Source organism: Chiloscyllium plagiosum, unplaced genomic scaffold, assembly GCF_037043375.1.
Source record: "Chiloscyllium plagiosum isolate Xiang-an unplaced genomic scaffold, Cpla_swu_hap1 HiC_scaffold_4, whole genome shotgun sequence".
Lineage (NCBI taxonomy): Eukaryota > Metazoa > Chordata > Chondrichthyes > Orectolobiformes > Hemiscylliidae > Chiloscyllium > Chiloscyllium plagiosum.
In genome coordinates this window covers 19,469,623-19,487,396 of record NW_028270142.1, presented here as the reverse complement: position 1 = coordinate 19,487,396, position 17,774 = coordinate 19,469,623, and the positions used below count along the sequence as shown (strand labels likewise).

The following is a 17,774-nucleotide window of genomic DNA, read 5'->3' as shown; positions in this document are numbered from 1 at the left end:
AGAAATTAAAGTAGTTTTGATGTATCCAGGAGAAAGTTAAGCTCTTGAGAGGTTTTTTTGGTTTTGGCCCAATTTCTGCTTAATGGATTTTGTTGTATTTTGGGCAAATTGCACTAGGAAAAGATTGGCCTGGATTTTATGGTCATTCTCTGTGCTCCAAGAAAGATGTCTGCAGCGATATTTTAGACTTTATTGTGCTTCTGAAATGAATTACCTTGTGGGACCAGCTACAGGGAATCTATGTTGTCCAATATCAGTTGTGCTATCATAGAACATTACAGCGCAGTACAGGCCCTTCGGCCCTCGATGTTGCGCCGACCTGTCATTCCAATCTGAAGCCCATCTAACCTACACTATTCCATGTACATCCATATGTTTGTCCAATGACTATTTAAATGTACTTAAAGTTGGCGAATCTACTACTGTTGCAAGTAAAGCATTCCATACCCTTACTACTCTCTGAGTAAAGAAACTACCTCTGACATCTTTCCTATATCTATCACTCCTCAATTTAAAGCTATGCCCCCTTGTGCTCACCGTCACCATTTTTGGAAAAAGGCTCTCCCTGTCCACCCTATCTAACCCTCTGATTATCTTGTATGTCTCTATTAAGTCACCTCTCAACCTTCTTCTGTCGAACGAAAACAGCCTCAAGTCCCTCAGCCTTTCCTCGTAAGACCTTCCCTCCATACCAGGCAACATCCTAGTAAATCCCCTCTGCACCTTTTCCAAAGTTTCCACATCCTTCTTATAATGGGGTGACCAGAACTGTACACAATACTCCAAGTGCGGCCGCACTAGAGTTTTGTACAGCTGTAGCATAACCTCATGGTTCTGGAACTTGATCCCTCTATTCGTAGGCAAAACACTGTATGCCTTCTTAACAACCCTGTCAACCTGGGTGGCAACTTTCAAGGATCTGTGTACCTGGACACCGAGATCTCTCTGCTCATCTACACTACCAAGAATCTTACCATTAGCCCAGTACTTTGCATTCCGGTTACTCCGACCAAAGTGAATCACCTCAAACTTGTCCGCATTAAACTCCATTTGCCACCTCTCAGCCCAGCTCTGCAGATTATCTATGTCTCTCTGTAACCTACTATATCCTTCGTCACTATCCACAACTCCGCCAACCTTAGTGTCGTCTGCAAATTTACTAAGCCACCCTTCTACACCCTCCTCCAGGTCGTTTATAAAAATGACGAACACCAATGGACCCAACACCAACCCTTGCGGTACACCACTAGTAACTGGACTCCAGGATGAACATTTCCCATTAACCACCACTCTCTGTTGTCTTTCAGCAAGCCAATTACTGATCCAAACTGCCATATCTCTCTCAATCCCATTCCTCCGCATTTTGTACAATAGCCTACTGCTGAAATAGGTTAGGCAGCCCGTTCACATTAAAGAATTCTCAGACAGCAAAGCAGGAAACCAAAACATTAATTATCCTTCACACTTCAATCATGTTGCAGAGATAAAAATAAAACTTGGGATATGCACATTAAAGTAGATGATCAAATGGTGGGACCTTTATCACAAAGGAGAAATTTGATATTCCATAGTAAGGTTTTCTGAGCCGCTGAAGGTGACCCAGAAAATGGTGATGACTTAATACACTATTTAAAATCCATGCAGTCATTTAATGAAGTATAATATTTTCCAGAATTTTAACTGTGAAACTGATCTTGTTTTTTAAAAAAAAGAAAATTCCGTCATATCTGTGGTTTCCAAATGATTTCCATCTGTGAGGACATCAACAGCATTCCTGGTGGAACAGCAGTGAATGACTGACAACAGTCTTTGAATTTTCATGCACCGGGCAGAAACCAGAGGTTGCTATTACTGAGTAATGACGAATGCTGACAGTTCAACCATCAATGCAACTTGAAAATCTAGGCCAACGAAACAGCAGTCCATACTTGAATATTCATAACAGTTGCCTTGTATGCTAGAAGCTGGTGTCCATGTTTTCAAAAGACAAATCAGAGAATAGACTGGAAGGATTAACTGAAGTTACCTCTGTTTTTAAAAATGGTTCAGCCTGAGTTTTCTTTAAACCTGGGACAAGTTAGAATGCAAGTACAGAAAGCACTTAGGAAGGCCTTTATTGCAAGGGGTTTGGAGTAGAAGAAGAAACCAGTCTTAATACAATTCAACAGAACGTTATTGAATTAACAAGAAAACAGGAATGGCCTCATCAATGGAAATACTTCAGAGATTGAAGTTGTTCTGATTTGTCCAAAACAAAATAAAACTCTGTTGCTAAACATTTGTCAGATTTGTACTGCACATTATATCTCCTTTTGGCCCACTTTCTTTGCAACGGCAAGAATTAAAATGCACAATAACACAAGATATATTCACCTTTGGAAGTAGAGTATCAAAGAATCATTACATTGATTCCTAGGATGAGAGGGGTTGTCCTATGATATGAGGTTAAATAGCCTGAGGTTCAGGAGGTTTGAGACGGGACCATTAAAACATAAAAGGTTTAAAAAAGGCTTAGCAGAATAGCTGGTGAGCTATCGTTTCCCTGGATAGTATAGTGCCAGGGCCATAGAGTTTTTCAAGACCAAAGTGAAGGATATGCTTTGACTCAAATGACTGCAAAGTTTTGGAATTCTTAACTCTAGGCTAAGAGTCTTGAGGGAAATTGAGGTATGAGGACCAGGTGTGAAAGTGGACTTGAAGTCAGACCTAAGTTGTGATCTTTTTGCATGATAGAGTAGGGGCTCAAGGAGCTAAATGAACTACTCTTGGTACTTTATGATCTTGTGATATTAGGAGAGGAATAATGGAGGAAAATTTAAATGTCTGTCTCTGGCATGCACAGTCATAAATTGAATATTATTTGCAGCACGTTAGAATAAATACAGTTTGCAATTCCTTGCCTTTATTATTTGTGTCCAGTTGAATGAAACAAGCCCACTAATTGCCAGAATAACACTAGATCTTGTTCCATCATTGTTCTGTGTCTTTTGGCCTGTGTAGCCTGCTGACTACATATACCCTTAGATTATAGTTGTTGACTTAAATTTATCATTTTAAAGTTTTAATTCTGCAGAACATTACTTAATGAAAAATAAAGCTTTCTAATGTGATACAAAAAGAAGAAATTAAATTTTTGATTTGACAATACCAGAATATCTCTACAACCATTACTTTTTTTTCCTTTGTCCTTCTGGTCAAAAATAAAAAGCAGCTTAACTAACTTTTGGATGTAATGAATCGATTAAGACCCCTCCTGATCTGTTTGCAAAATAGTAAGATGACAGTAGAGCTGATTATACATGACGTTTTGCTGCATTTTAAAGAAAAGGAAGTAAATTCCTGTGCCTTGCACAGTGGAAGTTGGAATATCAAACTTAAACTCTCTGTTATTTAATATGCCTTTTTAATCAGAACAACAAATTTGGCATTAGACAGAGCTTCTTGGCACACTGATAGGATAATTACACCTCAGCAATAAAGCATAATATTTTCATGAATTTAGTCAACAATGTTAAAATGCAAATAGAGGAAATTCTTGTCCATTTGGTAATTTCTAATTAATTGCAGTCTACAAAGACTTCAATCTCACATCTGGTGAAGTGTGCAGTCACGAAAGTAATTTTTTAGATTTCTGCTTATAACTTTGTGTGTGTGTGGAATCCAGAAATTGCTTTCCGTTTCAAAGAAATAATAACAGATGCTGACAGTTTAACATTCATTACAAAATCCAGGCCAATAAAACTGAGAGGTAGTGGAGCATAATTAAGCCATTTGGCTCATTGAGTCTGCCTTCTCCACATAACTCTTGATCTCCTTATCTTTTGTATTTTACACTTGAAATTTTAATAACGTGACAGTGGAACAATGTAAAAAAAAAAACAGTTTTGATAACAAAATATGTTCCTTCAGTAATACTCAAGATGTATGCAACCTTATGAGTATATTGTTTAATACTGTAGGGCTGCCCCAAATTATAAAATATTCCCAGATTCCCAGACCGAAGTAGCTAGACCTTAAGAAATAAAGAGATACATCCATAAAAATGTGGACTGATAATGAGTAGCTAGTTTGAGGCCCCATATTGTGGGAAACCCCTATGTTTACATGGGTATCTGTATTATATATGAATTCCATCACTCAACAACAAATCTAAAAAACAGTATGGGAACATAGGAGCAAGTTGATATGTAGATCTGTTCTTGTGCTGCTTCAAGTACGAAGAAAAATCTGTCCTTGTAAAATCAAGTTAAAACTGATATGGCATGTATGATATTATGGAAGGATTGGTTTATGAATGCTGGGAATGAAAATGCCTTGAGATTTGTTTACATTTGAGTTTTATTTGTCCTTTTCCTTATAGCCACCCGTTGTGAAAACAGAAACTGTCAGCTTTGACAGTATGGGTCAGGAGGATGGGAAAGAGATTTGCACGAAGGATGTGCCTGTAGTTCACACCGAGACTAAAACGATCACCTACGAATCATCCAAGGTAACACGCTTGTTGAGGGAAGCCGCATGCAGTCCTTAAACAAAAGCAAATTGCTGGAGAAATAGGTTCGAATGAAGAGTCACTGGACTCGAAACTAACTGCTTTCTTCACACACATGCTGCCAGACTTGCTGAGTTTCGCCAGCAAGTTTTGTTTTGGTTTCAGATCTTCAACATTTTCAGTCATTTGTTTTATCATTTTGCAGTTTACTTAAAAATATTCAGTAAAAAATATTGGTCCTGGTATTGTTTAATGTTGCCTTTCCTCGCGAATTGGAGCGACTACCATTCTTTCTATTTATGTAATAATAACTGAGTGCTATAAACAAGCGAATTAAAGGAAATTTTAATAACCTCTAGTCAATTGGCCTTAGTACTGATTAACATATACATAAATTATGTAATGTTTTAGTGAATTTGTAACCTGGGTGATTGGGTGCATATTGGGAATATCAAGAATTTAGAAACAATTGGCAATGCTGGTATCAAATGTGTCCAGAGAAACTTTTGACCAAGAATTATAGTTAGTAGCCAGAATTCCACGTGTGAAGGAGACTTTGAATAGAGTTGGAATGTTAGCACCATTGTCAGTGAGGTTGTGATGTAGCCAGCACATGGACTGCTGCCACAGTAAATGTGTCAAAAATACAGGGAAGGAGCTGACACTGCTTGGGAGAGATAAATGGGCTATGACACTGACAGAAACCCAAGTAGAATGGAAAATCTGTGCAGTTCATAGTAGAGGCATGAAGGATTTTAATATGAGAAGTGCAAGGTTAAAGTGGTAAAGTTAAAACTAATGTGTTTGAACAAATGTAAAATATTTGTCTTGATACTGTAAAGGAGGGAGCTTCACTTGCGATTGTGGAAGCCTGTAGCTGATTGAAGGAGTTTTGATGTTGAATTGTAAATAGATGAGAGAAACATGGTTAAGTTTTCCGTGTCATAGCTTATCCAGGGAGTGGAAGGTCAATCGATGAATTGCCATTGACCCTAGCAAAGAAGCCATGCCTTTTATTAAGATTACATGAAAATTATAACAGAAAAAAATAGAAATAATAATAAATGAAACTTTTCAAGTTGCAAAATCCAGTCTGCTTGCCTTCTGCTAATCAAACTTCTGTGACATCTATTTCAAAGAATGATATTAATGATGAGCAATTAGTAATAAATACAAACTTCCAACAGGGATCTTTGTTACTGTTCATTACAAAGGCCTTGCTTATGTTTTTTAGCCGCAGGAAGAAGATCTTTTTAAAGAGACTTTATTCAGAGAGTTGTGGCAAATAAGCTATGTTTTTTCTTGTAACAACTTCAGTTATTTGTAATGTATTAATTGGTTGGCAAATGTCATTAATATTTCTTTTCCTTTGTAAGTTGGACTCAACAGCTGACAGTGACCCAGGAGTTCTAATGAGTGCTCAGACGATCACCTCAGAAACCTCAAGTACTACAACCACTACACACATCACTAAGGTATTTCCGTTTTCATTTCAGTAGTTCACTTTAAAATATATTTTGAATTTGCTGATCTTGCAGACTAGACCCCACAGTATACAAAATTCAGAATTTCCATTTGACTGGTTTGAAAGTCTTTTCTTTGCACTTTTGAGAACTTACACTTTTTTGTGTTACAACACATCTTGACAATACCCTAACATTTTACCACACATATTGTTTGTGAACTCCTCTTGTCATCAGAGAGTTTAAGCTACTATGGTCAAAAAGAGACATACTTGCTCTTGAAGTAGGTTACCTAAATTTGCCAATATTGTCGGCAGATTTACCTTAATGTATCAGTTGTTTCTGGGCATCGCTGCCTTACTGAGAAGGAATTCTGTAGGTTGTGTTGTGACATCTTGTGCAGTTAGAACAGCAATGATGATATGTTGGAATTTGAGGAACACTGATATCCCATAACCTGTGCATGAATTTGTGTATCGTGATGTAACTAATCAGTATGCACCTAGGTAGTGTTTTATAATGGCTTGAGATTGATACTTTTGGTACCATGAAGCTAAATTGTATCCAGAAGGTGTGCTGCACTGAGGAATATATTCTATGAAATGCAGAGAGATAACTGTAAATTTGTTTGGGAGCTTTGCATAAGAGAACAGTAAATATGGAGCAGTTTTATAATCAGCACATTTCTAAAAAGTAACTTTGGTCTAGATTTCCAATACATAATACTTAACAAGCATTGTCAAGACAGAATCAAGACTTAGATTCTGATTGAGCAATTATTTGTGGTCAGGAATTCTAGGTTATAAACATGTCAGCAAAAGAGTGTTTTATAACATCTTTAGTTTCCTTTTGTGGTTGCTACAATTGTATCATCTCATCAGTTAGTAGAAACCATCCATCATCGCTCACCCTCAAGCTGCTTTCAGCATTCTGTAAGATGATGGCTGAGTTGATTCCTCCCCATTCCTGCCTACCTCTGCTAACCATTCATACTGTTGCTTATCAAGAACTGATCTGTCTCCGAGTTAAAAGTATTCAAAGGTTCTCTTTTCACTGTCTATTGATTAAAACTATCTCAAAGACTCTCGGACCTCTAAGAAATCAGTTCTCTTCATCTCCGGCTCAAATCAGATCAACCCCTGATCTTTAAATAATGATCCCTAGTTCTGGATTCTCCCATAGGAGGAAGTATCACTTCCAAATCTACACTGTCAAAACTTCCACAGGAGCTTTTATGTTTCAAACGTGACACCTCTTATCCTTCTAAGCTCCAGCAGATACAAGCTGGCCTGTCAAACCTTTCCTAAAACAATCCCAGCCATGTTACTATAATGGTTATCAGATCATACAGGATATATTTCTGTTTGTGCTGTGTGTTCACCTATTTTGGTTTGAATACTCAGAATTCAGGTACAGAACCTTTACTTTTATTACCTTTGATCTTTTATTCCTTTTTGTAACCTCTAGACTTATCTGTTGATTTATTCTTAGATTTGCAACTCTACCCTTTCCTATTCCAGCATTAATACCTTCCTCTTGCTTTGTCTTTATTTTCTCGTTTACCACATCTTCTCAAACATAATCCCTTCCCCTCTACTACTTCCCAGGTTATGTGGCTCATTAGACCACTGGTCCCAGCATGCTTCAGGCGTAGATAATCCCAAAGGTACAGCTCCCACTTTCCCCAATTGTACCGTGCCAGTGCCTCGTAAAATGGAACCCATTTCTCACATTCCAGTCTTTTAAACCATGCATTAGTTATTATATGAAGTCTTATTTGCCCTAATATTGTGGCTGAAGTATATTCAAAGTTTTAATTTGGTGCAAGCACCTCCTGCCCTGCTTATGTCATTGCTGTGGACGTGGACCATGATTGACATTGCAGAATGCAATGTCAGTCCCTTTTTGTGACACCTTCTGTCACCCCCATTACAGTTCTGGAGTGGGACTTCAATCCAGAACTTGTGGCTCAGGACTCAACGTCCGCTGTGTCTTACGACTGCACTACCGCTGTAGGAAGCAAATTAGAATTGTGAAAATCTAATTTTTAGGGGATTAGTCGATACTTTGTGCAGCTCCTGTCAGTAAATTTATCCAGTGAGCTAGTTGTAATGAGGGTTTATCTAAGCCTTAACCATATTCAACTTTCTGTTTATAGACTGTGAAAGGAGGAGTTTCAGAAACACGTATTGAGAAACGAATTGTTATTACAGGAGATGCTGACATTGACCATGATCAGGTAGGTTAACGCATTAAGTGTGGTCACTTTGCATCTAAATAGGCTACTAAGTAAAATAGCTTTTGTTTTATAAAAGACTAATCTAGTATACAGAAACACTATTAGCAACAAGGAATTAAAATCTGCATGCTTTGTAATTTAATTTAGCAACTGCATTTCAATTTAAAGGAGCTGTAAGTCATGATATGGCAACTCGGGGAGATTAATGTAATCTAGTGCGTTTGTGGCCAAAACTATGAACGGAATAAAGAAATAACTTTTAGATTTCACTAATTATTTAATGAACATTTTCTGCGGCTTGTACAGGAGTGGGTGAGGAGGGAGGTGGTAAATGAGCAAGTGTGTGAGCAGCTCCAGCTAATGTAGCTGCTGTGTCAGAGTTCTGGGGCAAATACTAAAAGCTCACTTATTGTGAAGCAATGAGTACAGAAGCTAGTGAAACATTTAAATGCTGCAGGTTACTACAGAACTAAAATCAACATTCAAGAAGGATGAGATCATGTTTGTATGTTTAGCTTACAATTGTGTGACTTACTGCTCCTTCTAGTAGAAATTTTAAAGTTTTCTTTCAATCATTTCCATCAATCAAGTAATTGAGAAAAATTCATCATAATTCTCCATCCTGCTTCTGATCATGCATGTCCCACCTACTGTTTTTATACCTCGGGGGCTTTCTTTGGGTTAGGCCCTGGCTCAGGCAATTAAAGAGGTCAAAGAGCAGTACCCTGATATGTCTGTGATCAAAGTAGTGGTACACAAAGAGACAGAGATCACACCAGAAGACGGAGATGATTGACCACAGGTAAGAACAAACTGCATCCGCCTGATATTTTACAAGCTGCTGTGCAGTACCATAGTGCTCTCCGCACATCTATAATTTTAATTTGCCACCTGTAACTCTATAACCCATAGGCAAGTGCTTTGGGATGCTCTGTAATGTGTTCAGTCACAAGTAATGGAACACAATGTTTACTTCAATATAAAATCTTACAACTTAATTGTGAATATGACAAACAAAAGATGCACATAATATTAGTTGACGGTGAAAAACAAATTGTCACCAGTGCAGTTAGTTAGATATAATGGTACTGGAGCTGATCCAGTAATTTACTGAATTGCTTTTGGGGATCGAAAAATAATTTTCAGACCGTTTGGTATGCTTTCCTTTATTGGTCAGAGTATTGAGTACAGGAGTTGGGAGGTCATGTTGCAGCTGTACAGGACACTGTTGGAATATTGGGTGCAATTCTGGTCTCCTTCTTATCGGAAAGATGTTGTGAAACTTGAAAGGGTTCGGAAAAGATTTACAAGGATGTTGCCAGGGTTGGAGGATCTGAGCTACAGGGAGAGGCTGAACAGGCTGGGGCTGTTTTCCCTGGAGTGTCAGAGGCTGAGGGGTGACCTTATAGAGGTTTACAAAATCATGAGGGGCATGGATAGGATAAGTAGGCAAAATCTTTTCCCTGGGGTCAGGGAGTCCAGAACTAGAGGGCATAGGTTTAGGGTGAAAGGGGAAAGATATAAAAGAGACCTATGGGGCAACTTTTTCACGCAGAGGGTGGTACCTGTATGGAATGAGCTGCCAGAGGATGTGGTGGAGGCTGGTACAATTGCAACATTTAAGAGGCACTTGGATGGGTATATGAATAGGAAGGGTTTGGAGGGATATGGGCCAGGTGCTGGCAGGGGGACTAGATTGGGTTGAGATATCTGATAGGCATGGACAGGTTGGACTGAAGGGTCTGTTTCCATGCTGTACATTTCTATGACTCTATGACCTTTCCTTCAGGGGATTAGATGGATGGGATAGTGTGAACTGTGGAGTATATTATAGTGTATGGAAATAAGTTGGCACACTGACTGACACTAATTTTCCAAAATAAATGGTATGATCTAATTTGTACACTGTTGCCTTATATTGTAATGATTACCAATCAAATTGGGTCCAAAACATATTAGAAAATAAAATTGCTTGATGCTGATCTAGTGAGTCTTTTTATTGTATTGCTGAAATAGTTTATTCATATGTTTCTTAAGCTCAAACCCCAGGGGGAATTAATGAGCATTTAAATGTGTCACATGAGTGAAGTTTAACAGTTCCCAGGATGACTTTGTTTATACACTGCATTCTGTCTCAATGTAAAGGACAAGTTAGAGTTTTGGCTACAGGAAAAATGTAATGTGCAACTGATGAGTGCTATTCGATACTAATTGTCAACCTGTAAAATCTGCAACTTGTCCCAGTCTATCTTGCTATGTTCTCTCAACTTGAGAAGGAGAACAATATGTGATCATAAGCAATACAAATGTACGGAGAGTTTGTGAGGCAGTTCATTGACTTAGCAGCACTCTACAATAGAAAACTGTGGGTTAGAGAGTGATTTGTATGCCTGCTTATGGTGATTTGAAGAAACGTGAGTCTCACCCTCCACAATTCCACTGATGTGTCTTTCTACTGTGCTTTTGCATGTCCTAAATCATATCATTTTTATGCCATTACCATTTCATTTTTTTATCTGGGAGTAAAACTTTGCAATGTATTAAGCCCATGCTTTCCTTGACCATATTTTATTGTGAGTAAAATATTCTGTGAAGTCAGTGGTTAAATCCCAGCAAAGCTTAAAAAACGCAATGTTTGGAAATTGTATGATCCTTTCATTTAGTGTTTTTCTTTAATCAAACTTAATATAATAAAATACTTCTTTAAAAATCCACTTAGATCTTGATATGAACCAGAAATTGTTGTTATGAAAGTCCTTGTTATTTTTCCATCAAAATTGGAAAGATAACTATCAAAATGAACTTTAAAAGATTTATTTGAAAACCATGATTTAGTGGTAGTTTACATTGGCTGGAAATTGCTAGAAAGTTGTGCCATAATACTGGTGTGGCTGCAATGTACACTAAGACAAATCTTCCAAAATAATTGGAATAGGTTACTCAAACCATTATTTGCATAGTACCAAAGTTTCTCTGCCCCTCTATCATGATCCTACAAAAATAGAATTCCATTATCACAGCTTCCCTCTCCAAATTGTCCACCCCATGCCCCTCTAAAATTAATGGCTATTTCACTTAAACTGGATCAGTGCAATTCTGTTACCTGGCGCTGACGTGATTTGTACTGAAAGTAAATGACTGCGCCTTAATTAGATAATTTCAACAATTGAAAAATTGGTGATTAATAATTAAATTTGTCAATTATATTGAGTAGAATAGACAGAATTGAATATTAAGCAAAATACAGAAATTGAGGTAGGTATGTACAGGTGGCAAAACCAAGCCCCCTTTTTAAAGATGCAGGGCCCCTTAATGAAGAACATCTATTCCATCATTGGTATTGAATTTTGAAGTGATGACAGTAAAACTGGGCATTTATTACTCCATTGAGACTGACAGCAACTCCTGGAGTCAGTTTGTGCAGATAACACAATTTTTTGACAGTGGTTCTACACTTCTCCAAAGTGTGCACTGTTAAGGCAACCCATACCCCTTTCAACCCAACGCTCAATCCAAACAAAAGCAGCTTAATGATTCATTCATGCTGCCCTGGAACACACTGTCCTTTAAATAAGTTGGTTGTGAATGTCCATATACCTTCCCTGGATCTGTTTTCTGGTCTCAGCAGATCCTTGATCAGCCAGTTCTGTTCATTTGCATGTGTTTTAGTACTTATTTGTTAAAATTGTTTAAAATTTCAATAATTAATTTAACATTCTTGGTGTCCAAAATGGAGATTGGCAGATTTAATTAGCTTCATGTCCATTAGCACATGGGATTAATGTATTAACCATCAGCTTCAGAATGTGAATCACCATTGTACTTGCTGTGATGTATTCTAATAAGTGCTCCAGCAAGTTTGAATATAAATTCACCATTGGAGGACTGGATTACACACCAATCGAACTGATGTTCATCTCAAGGTGCATTGTTTCAGCAAATTACAAGTCAGTGAAAAGCACCTCCCTGAGCAAACGTGCCCAGATAATAAGAGAGATGTCTGTTTTTCAAACTACACCAATCATTAAGTGTACTGAAAAACAAACACTGTTGGCTCACCAAAAAAATGCATCATGCAGCAACATCCCATGTTGGATTGCTATAATTTGATCCAATAATGCAAAACACTGCCATTGCATAAAAAGATCTAACTTTGAGCATCATTTTAAAAATAAGTTGCAACCTCTTGTTTATCAATTATTTTGTTTGATTTATTTGGCTGCCTAATAACTTACCACTGCATTTTGCTGTTATGGACCTTTTTGGAAGTTTGCATTTTCTATTTCTCTTTTAAATGAGACTCCTGTCCCATGTGCTGGGTTCTAGTTTTTGTGTTGTTATATTTTTCTCTTATATCAAACTGTAAATGTAAGAGAGGAGTTGTAATATATTTGTCATTCTTAAAAGCTGTGCAATTTTAACATAATGTAAGTTACTAACACTGAAAATACATACTGCATATTCTATGCATTTTGATACTTCTCTACAGAGTTATTGATAACCCTCCAATTAATCTGTTTCATTAATGGACTTCATGTTTCATTTTCCTTTGCAGGAGTAACCACATCTTCATGAAAGAAGTAATGCATATACATCATTAGGAATGATTTTGGAGTCTAAATGGAGTCATACACATGACTTCATTTGTTCTGAATCCATCCACTAATGACCTTTCACATCAAGCATACTGGAGCACGTTGTATGAGGACCCCTCTCACTTAAAAAAAACATTGGCAAAAAAACCTCATTCCAGCATATCGAAACAGCAGATGAATATTGCATGATTAGAATAAACCTTTGTCACAAAAGGAATAATGAGAAAAGCATTTTCCAGATCCGTATAGTAAGGTGTCCACATCTCTTAAGTTATAATTTTATCAGCAGGTTTAAACAGCAAAGGATATATTGGAGCATTAATGTTTAAAAGGAAGCTGGGTTGGGGACACGGGTGGAAACCTTTGTTTGCCAGTTTAAAAAGTCTATAGCTGATATTAAGATAACACATCAGCAGTAATTCATTTCAATTGTACCTGGTTTCATTTATACACAGTAATTTTCACCGTAATTCTGGTGAAAAATGTTAATTGTATTGAGGGATTATGTCATACCTTACAGTAGATGTGCCAATGGCAGTGTAAGTCCATATCTATTATCATATTAAGCAACTTGAAGCTTATAACTGGAAACCTTGATATACAATGGTAATGCCTGTGAAAACATGAATAACCTTACACAGATTAGAACAAGTTATTTTGCTGCATCTTGTGCTTTGTTGGCATAATTTGATATCACCTAACATATTTTTTTTAAAGAAATATATATATATAAATATATATTTTACTTGAATGATTTGATTTTGTTAGATGAGCACATTCTTTTAAGTTAGAACCAAAAGGCCAGGTAGATTAATCCATCAATAGTTGTCAATGTTTACTTCCCTTAGAGGAGATGTCAGTATTCCTTTTTAAACTGAGTCTGTTTCACTCGGTTTATGTTGCAAGTGAAAGTGTCTGCTCTAGAAGGAATCTCTTTTGTTTACTACCTGTGACCTTTCATTTTCATCATTGACTATAAAACCATTGATTCTTTTTAAACACTCTGCGTAGACTCCAGATTCCGAGCAAAGCCTTAAACTAAGCAGAAAATAATTGCAAACCCCATTGAAAGCTTTCAAATCATCATGCATTTATAATTTACAGAAGACTACACAGCTAACTATAGAGTAAAATACTTTTTTTGCTGCAATGTAATAAATGTTGAATGTATGTTCCTTCATGGTGAAATAAAAGTGGTAAAGGCATCAACAGCCTGCTTTGTGTTATTCTGTCCAACAACTTAACTAAAATCACATTTTTCCAAGAAAATATATGTGAATATTTTTAAGTGGTTGAAATCACTTAATAAAGGTATAGAAGGTTTCCTAATTGTCTACTGAAAATTTCCAAAAGCTGCAGGAGTCTCAAAAGAACCATATAAAGTTAGCTATTATAAATTATGTATTATTTTAGAGTTATTAATTGATTTAATTAAGTCTGTCTTTTGTATAAAATATACCAGGCAAATCCAGCAAATGCTTCAATTGCGTGCAATTCTAGTCTCTTTCCTATCGGAAAGATGTGAAACTTGAAAGGGTTCAGAAAAGATTTACAAGGATGTTTCCAGGGTTGAAGGATTTGAGCTATAGAGTGATCAGGCTAGGGCTGTTTTCCCTGGAGCATCGGAGGTTGAGGGGTGACCTTCTAGAGGTTTACAAAATCATGAGGGGCATGGATAGGATAAATAGACCAAGTCTTTTCCCTGGGGTCCAGAACTAGAGGGCATAGGTTTAGGGTGAGAGGGGAAAGATATAAAAGAGACCTAAGGGGCAACTTTTTCACACAGAGGGTGGTACATGTATGGAATGAGCTGCCAGAGGAAGTGGTGAAGGCCAGTACAATTGCAATATTTAAAAGGCATTTGGTTGGGTATATGAATAGGAAGGGTTTGGAGGGATCAAGGGCCAGGTGCTGGCAGGTGGGACTAGATTGGGTTGGGGTGTCTGGTCGACATGGATGGGTTGGACCAAAGGGTCTGTTTCCATGCTGTACATCTCTATGACCCTATTTACTATAGCACAATATTGCAAAATAAATGAAGCTACTAAAATAGCTGCCCAAATGTGCTGTATGTAGCTCCAAAACCTGTATTCTTTCACCATTAACTGAAAAAACAAACTTGTTTACAGATTATTTGGACGTGCCAGTATTGGACTGGTGTGTACAAAATTAAAAATCACACAACACCAGATTATAGATCAACAGGTTTGTTTGGAAGCACTAGCCTTCAGACCACTGCTCCTTCATCAGGATTGCAGGTGAAGGAGCAGCTCTCTGAAAACTAGTGCTTCCAAATAAACCTGTTGGACTATAATCTGGTGTTGTGTGATTTTTAACTTTGTTTACAAAGCCCTTTATAAAAATAGAATGTATATTTCCAACATTCGTAAGGTAAAATTGGATAACAGAGGTAAGTACAAACTTGGCTCAAGGATCAAGCAGGGTCTGTAACACACAGTACTCCAGATAAGGCTCTTGTAGCACAGCTCTGAGCAGGTTAATTAGAAACAACGCAAAAACAAAAACAAACAGTATTGGATCCTAGGTCACTTTTAAATCTAGACCAGCAGGCCATGGACCACTGTTATGCATTTCAGATGTAAACTTTGGGATCAGTACTGACTGCAATCCTCAGATTTTGGGAGGGGTGAAGGTGTTTATGGATGGACCAGGGAAACGATAGATAGAGGCTGCTATCAAAGCGATTAATCAAAACCAACAATGGCCTTCGGGACTGCCGCTACTTCAAGCTCTACTACTGGACAAGTTTGTATTTTGCTGAACTCGAATTGTTTTCCGGTGAGTAGAGTGGTTCCCAAGACCACATGTAGACTTTGCTGTCTTGAATGTAGCACAGCGTTGATATCAGTTTTACCTCTAATGTTAAGAGGTGCCTCCTGAAACAGGAACTAAGAGTCTTCTTGCCCATGTAAAGTGACTCTTTTAATCTGTTTCAGATAGGGATAGCTAAAACTGCAATCTTTGGTAATTTGTCAAATGATGCAGTTTTCATGTGTAATCTGCACAGGATGATCCCTGCTGTATTGGATGCTTAGTGAACTGTAAAATGAATTTCTTTTATCTCTCACACTCTATTTACTCTTCTCTTCAAGGCACTGTAAAGGGGACAGAACCTGAGTACTCCATTTTTCTCACACTTTACAGCTTTTGACCCCAAGGAAAAAGAATCAGGAAAATTAGACTTCTGTAAGTCTAAGTGGAAAGCTTTACTGTTTGATCAGATGAGCCAAAATATCTTGAATCTGAAAATTGAAGATATTGATCAATATATAAATATATATATTGTGGGCAGCACGGTGGCACAGTGGTTAGCACTGCTGTCTCACAGCGCTAGAGACCCGGGTTCAATTCCCACCTCAGGCGACTGTGTGGAGTTTGCACGTTCTCCCCGTGTTTGCGTGGGTTTCCTCCGGGTGCTCTGGTTTTCTTCCACATTCCAAAAATGTGCAGGTCAGGTGAATTGGCCATGCTAAATTACCCATAGTGTTAGGTGATAGGGTAAATGTAGGGGAGTGGATCTGGGTGGGTTGCGCTTCGGCGGGTTAGTGTGGACTTGTTGGACCGAAGGGCCTGTTTCCACACTGTGAGTAATCTAATATAAATATAAGTTAAGAGTTTTGTTTTTAATGGCAGGGAGAGAAGGAAAGGCCAATGCAATCCAAAGTGATGCTACCGAGAGCAATTACTGGAATTGACTATGCTTTAAACAATAAAATTCAAAATTGGATTGAGATTTTGTCTATTTTTATAAAGTGGAATTAAAGGTTCTTTTGAGATTTCATTAATATTTTATATATTCAGATCTTCAGCTTTAAAAAACTAGCTGCTTTCACACCAAAGAAATTTCTCAAAGCATTTTGCATAATGAATTATACTAAAGTGCGGTAATTGTAATTATACAGGTAAACTGGAATTTATGTTCTGGTAATCCGAATCCATACTGTATAACCTGCAACAACTGAAGATAGCTCTGAAAGCAGTCATTGTGCTGCACTGCAAATACTTTTCAAATTATTAATATGCATATTAACAAAAGCCATTAAGTAAGTGCAGGGACAGAATTTATGTCATAGTATTAAATGGACAGGAATGAGATGGCAGCCCATTTTACCATATTTTTTATTTCCATTAGTGGATGGCCAAGCTAATATCATCTCTTTTTGCAGTTACCCAAAGTCAAAATTATGGAAGATTTACCAACAATGTGAATCACCAACACAGATATTTTTCTTAGTCTTCCGAAAAGAGGGATTAAATTAAATTCCATGGTTTTGTGTGCATTCAAAGTCATAGTTGCTGCTTTTAAAGGATTTTCACAATATGACAGTAATGCACGCAGTAGTGGACATCTGATGGATGGAACATAGGCAAGAAACTATGATGTGGAGAGCAGCAGACTTGAAGGCCTTTGCTTTTCTTTCTTCCAACTGCCCTGACCTGCATCACCTTTAAGTTTCCCAGATCCATCCAAGGGTTGCTATCCACATTGATTAGGTACTAAAGGCACATAGAAGCTACCTGCAACCTAACAATGTAATGTGAGTAAAGTCCAAACACCAATATTAGATGCTATCTTTGCATAACAAGAGCAGCATTGGGTTTGTGTGCAGAGCACTCACTGTTCATCTGGCTGCCCTGAACTCTTTGTAAACTTGAGTTCATCAAGTTTATATGTTGCTTATATATTAAGATGCACCAAGTCTCTCTCATCCATCACCTCTATCCTTGCTGACCCACTTTGGTTTCATGGTTGAACAATGCTTCAGTTTTATCGTTCCCATCCTTGTGGTAAAATCGATCTATGACCTTATCTGTCCAGATCTGTGTCTCCCCTTAAGTACTACACTACTCTGAATTAGCAACACCCTCTAACTCTGGTTTCTTGAACATTCCCAATTTTTATCACTGGATCAGTTTCAGCCCCAAAGTCTAAGCTTTTCGGTATTCTGTCCCTGAACCTGCCAACC

At 37.6% G+C, this 17,774-nt stretch overlaps 1 protein-coding gene across 30 annotated transcripts in view; it reads left to right on the top strand.

Annotated features, from left to right (window-relative positions):
* LOC122549365 (band 4.1-like protein 3) overlaps window positions 1–13,991 on the top strand; it is a 180,268-nt gene extending 166,277 nt beyond the window's left edge. For 29 of the 30 annotated variants that reach the window (XM_087986006.1, XM_087986008.1, XM_043689073.2 and 26 more), the window contains 5 exons: window positions 4,361–4,489; window positions 5,866–5,964; window positions 8,111–8,191; window positions 8,877–8,993; window positions 12,747–13,991. In XM_087986006.1, coding sequence (XP_087842132.1) covers window positions 4,361–4,489; window positions 5,866–5,964; window positions 8,111–8,191; window positions 8,877–8,987 — 420 coding nt within the window. In that variant the 3' untranslated portion in view covers window positions 8,988–8,993; window positions 12,747–13,991. The remainder of the gene's footprint in view (window positions 1–4,360; window positions 4,490–5,865; window positions 5,965–8,110; window positions 8,192–8,876; window positions 8,994–12,746) is intronic. The other variant, XM_043689072.2, reaches the window with a different exon arrangement.
* Window positions 13,992–17,774: the final 3,783 nt, after the last annotated feature.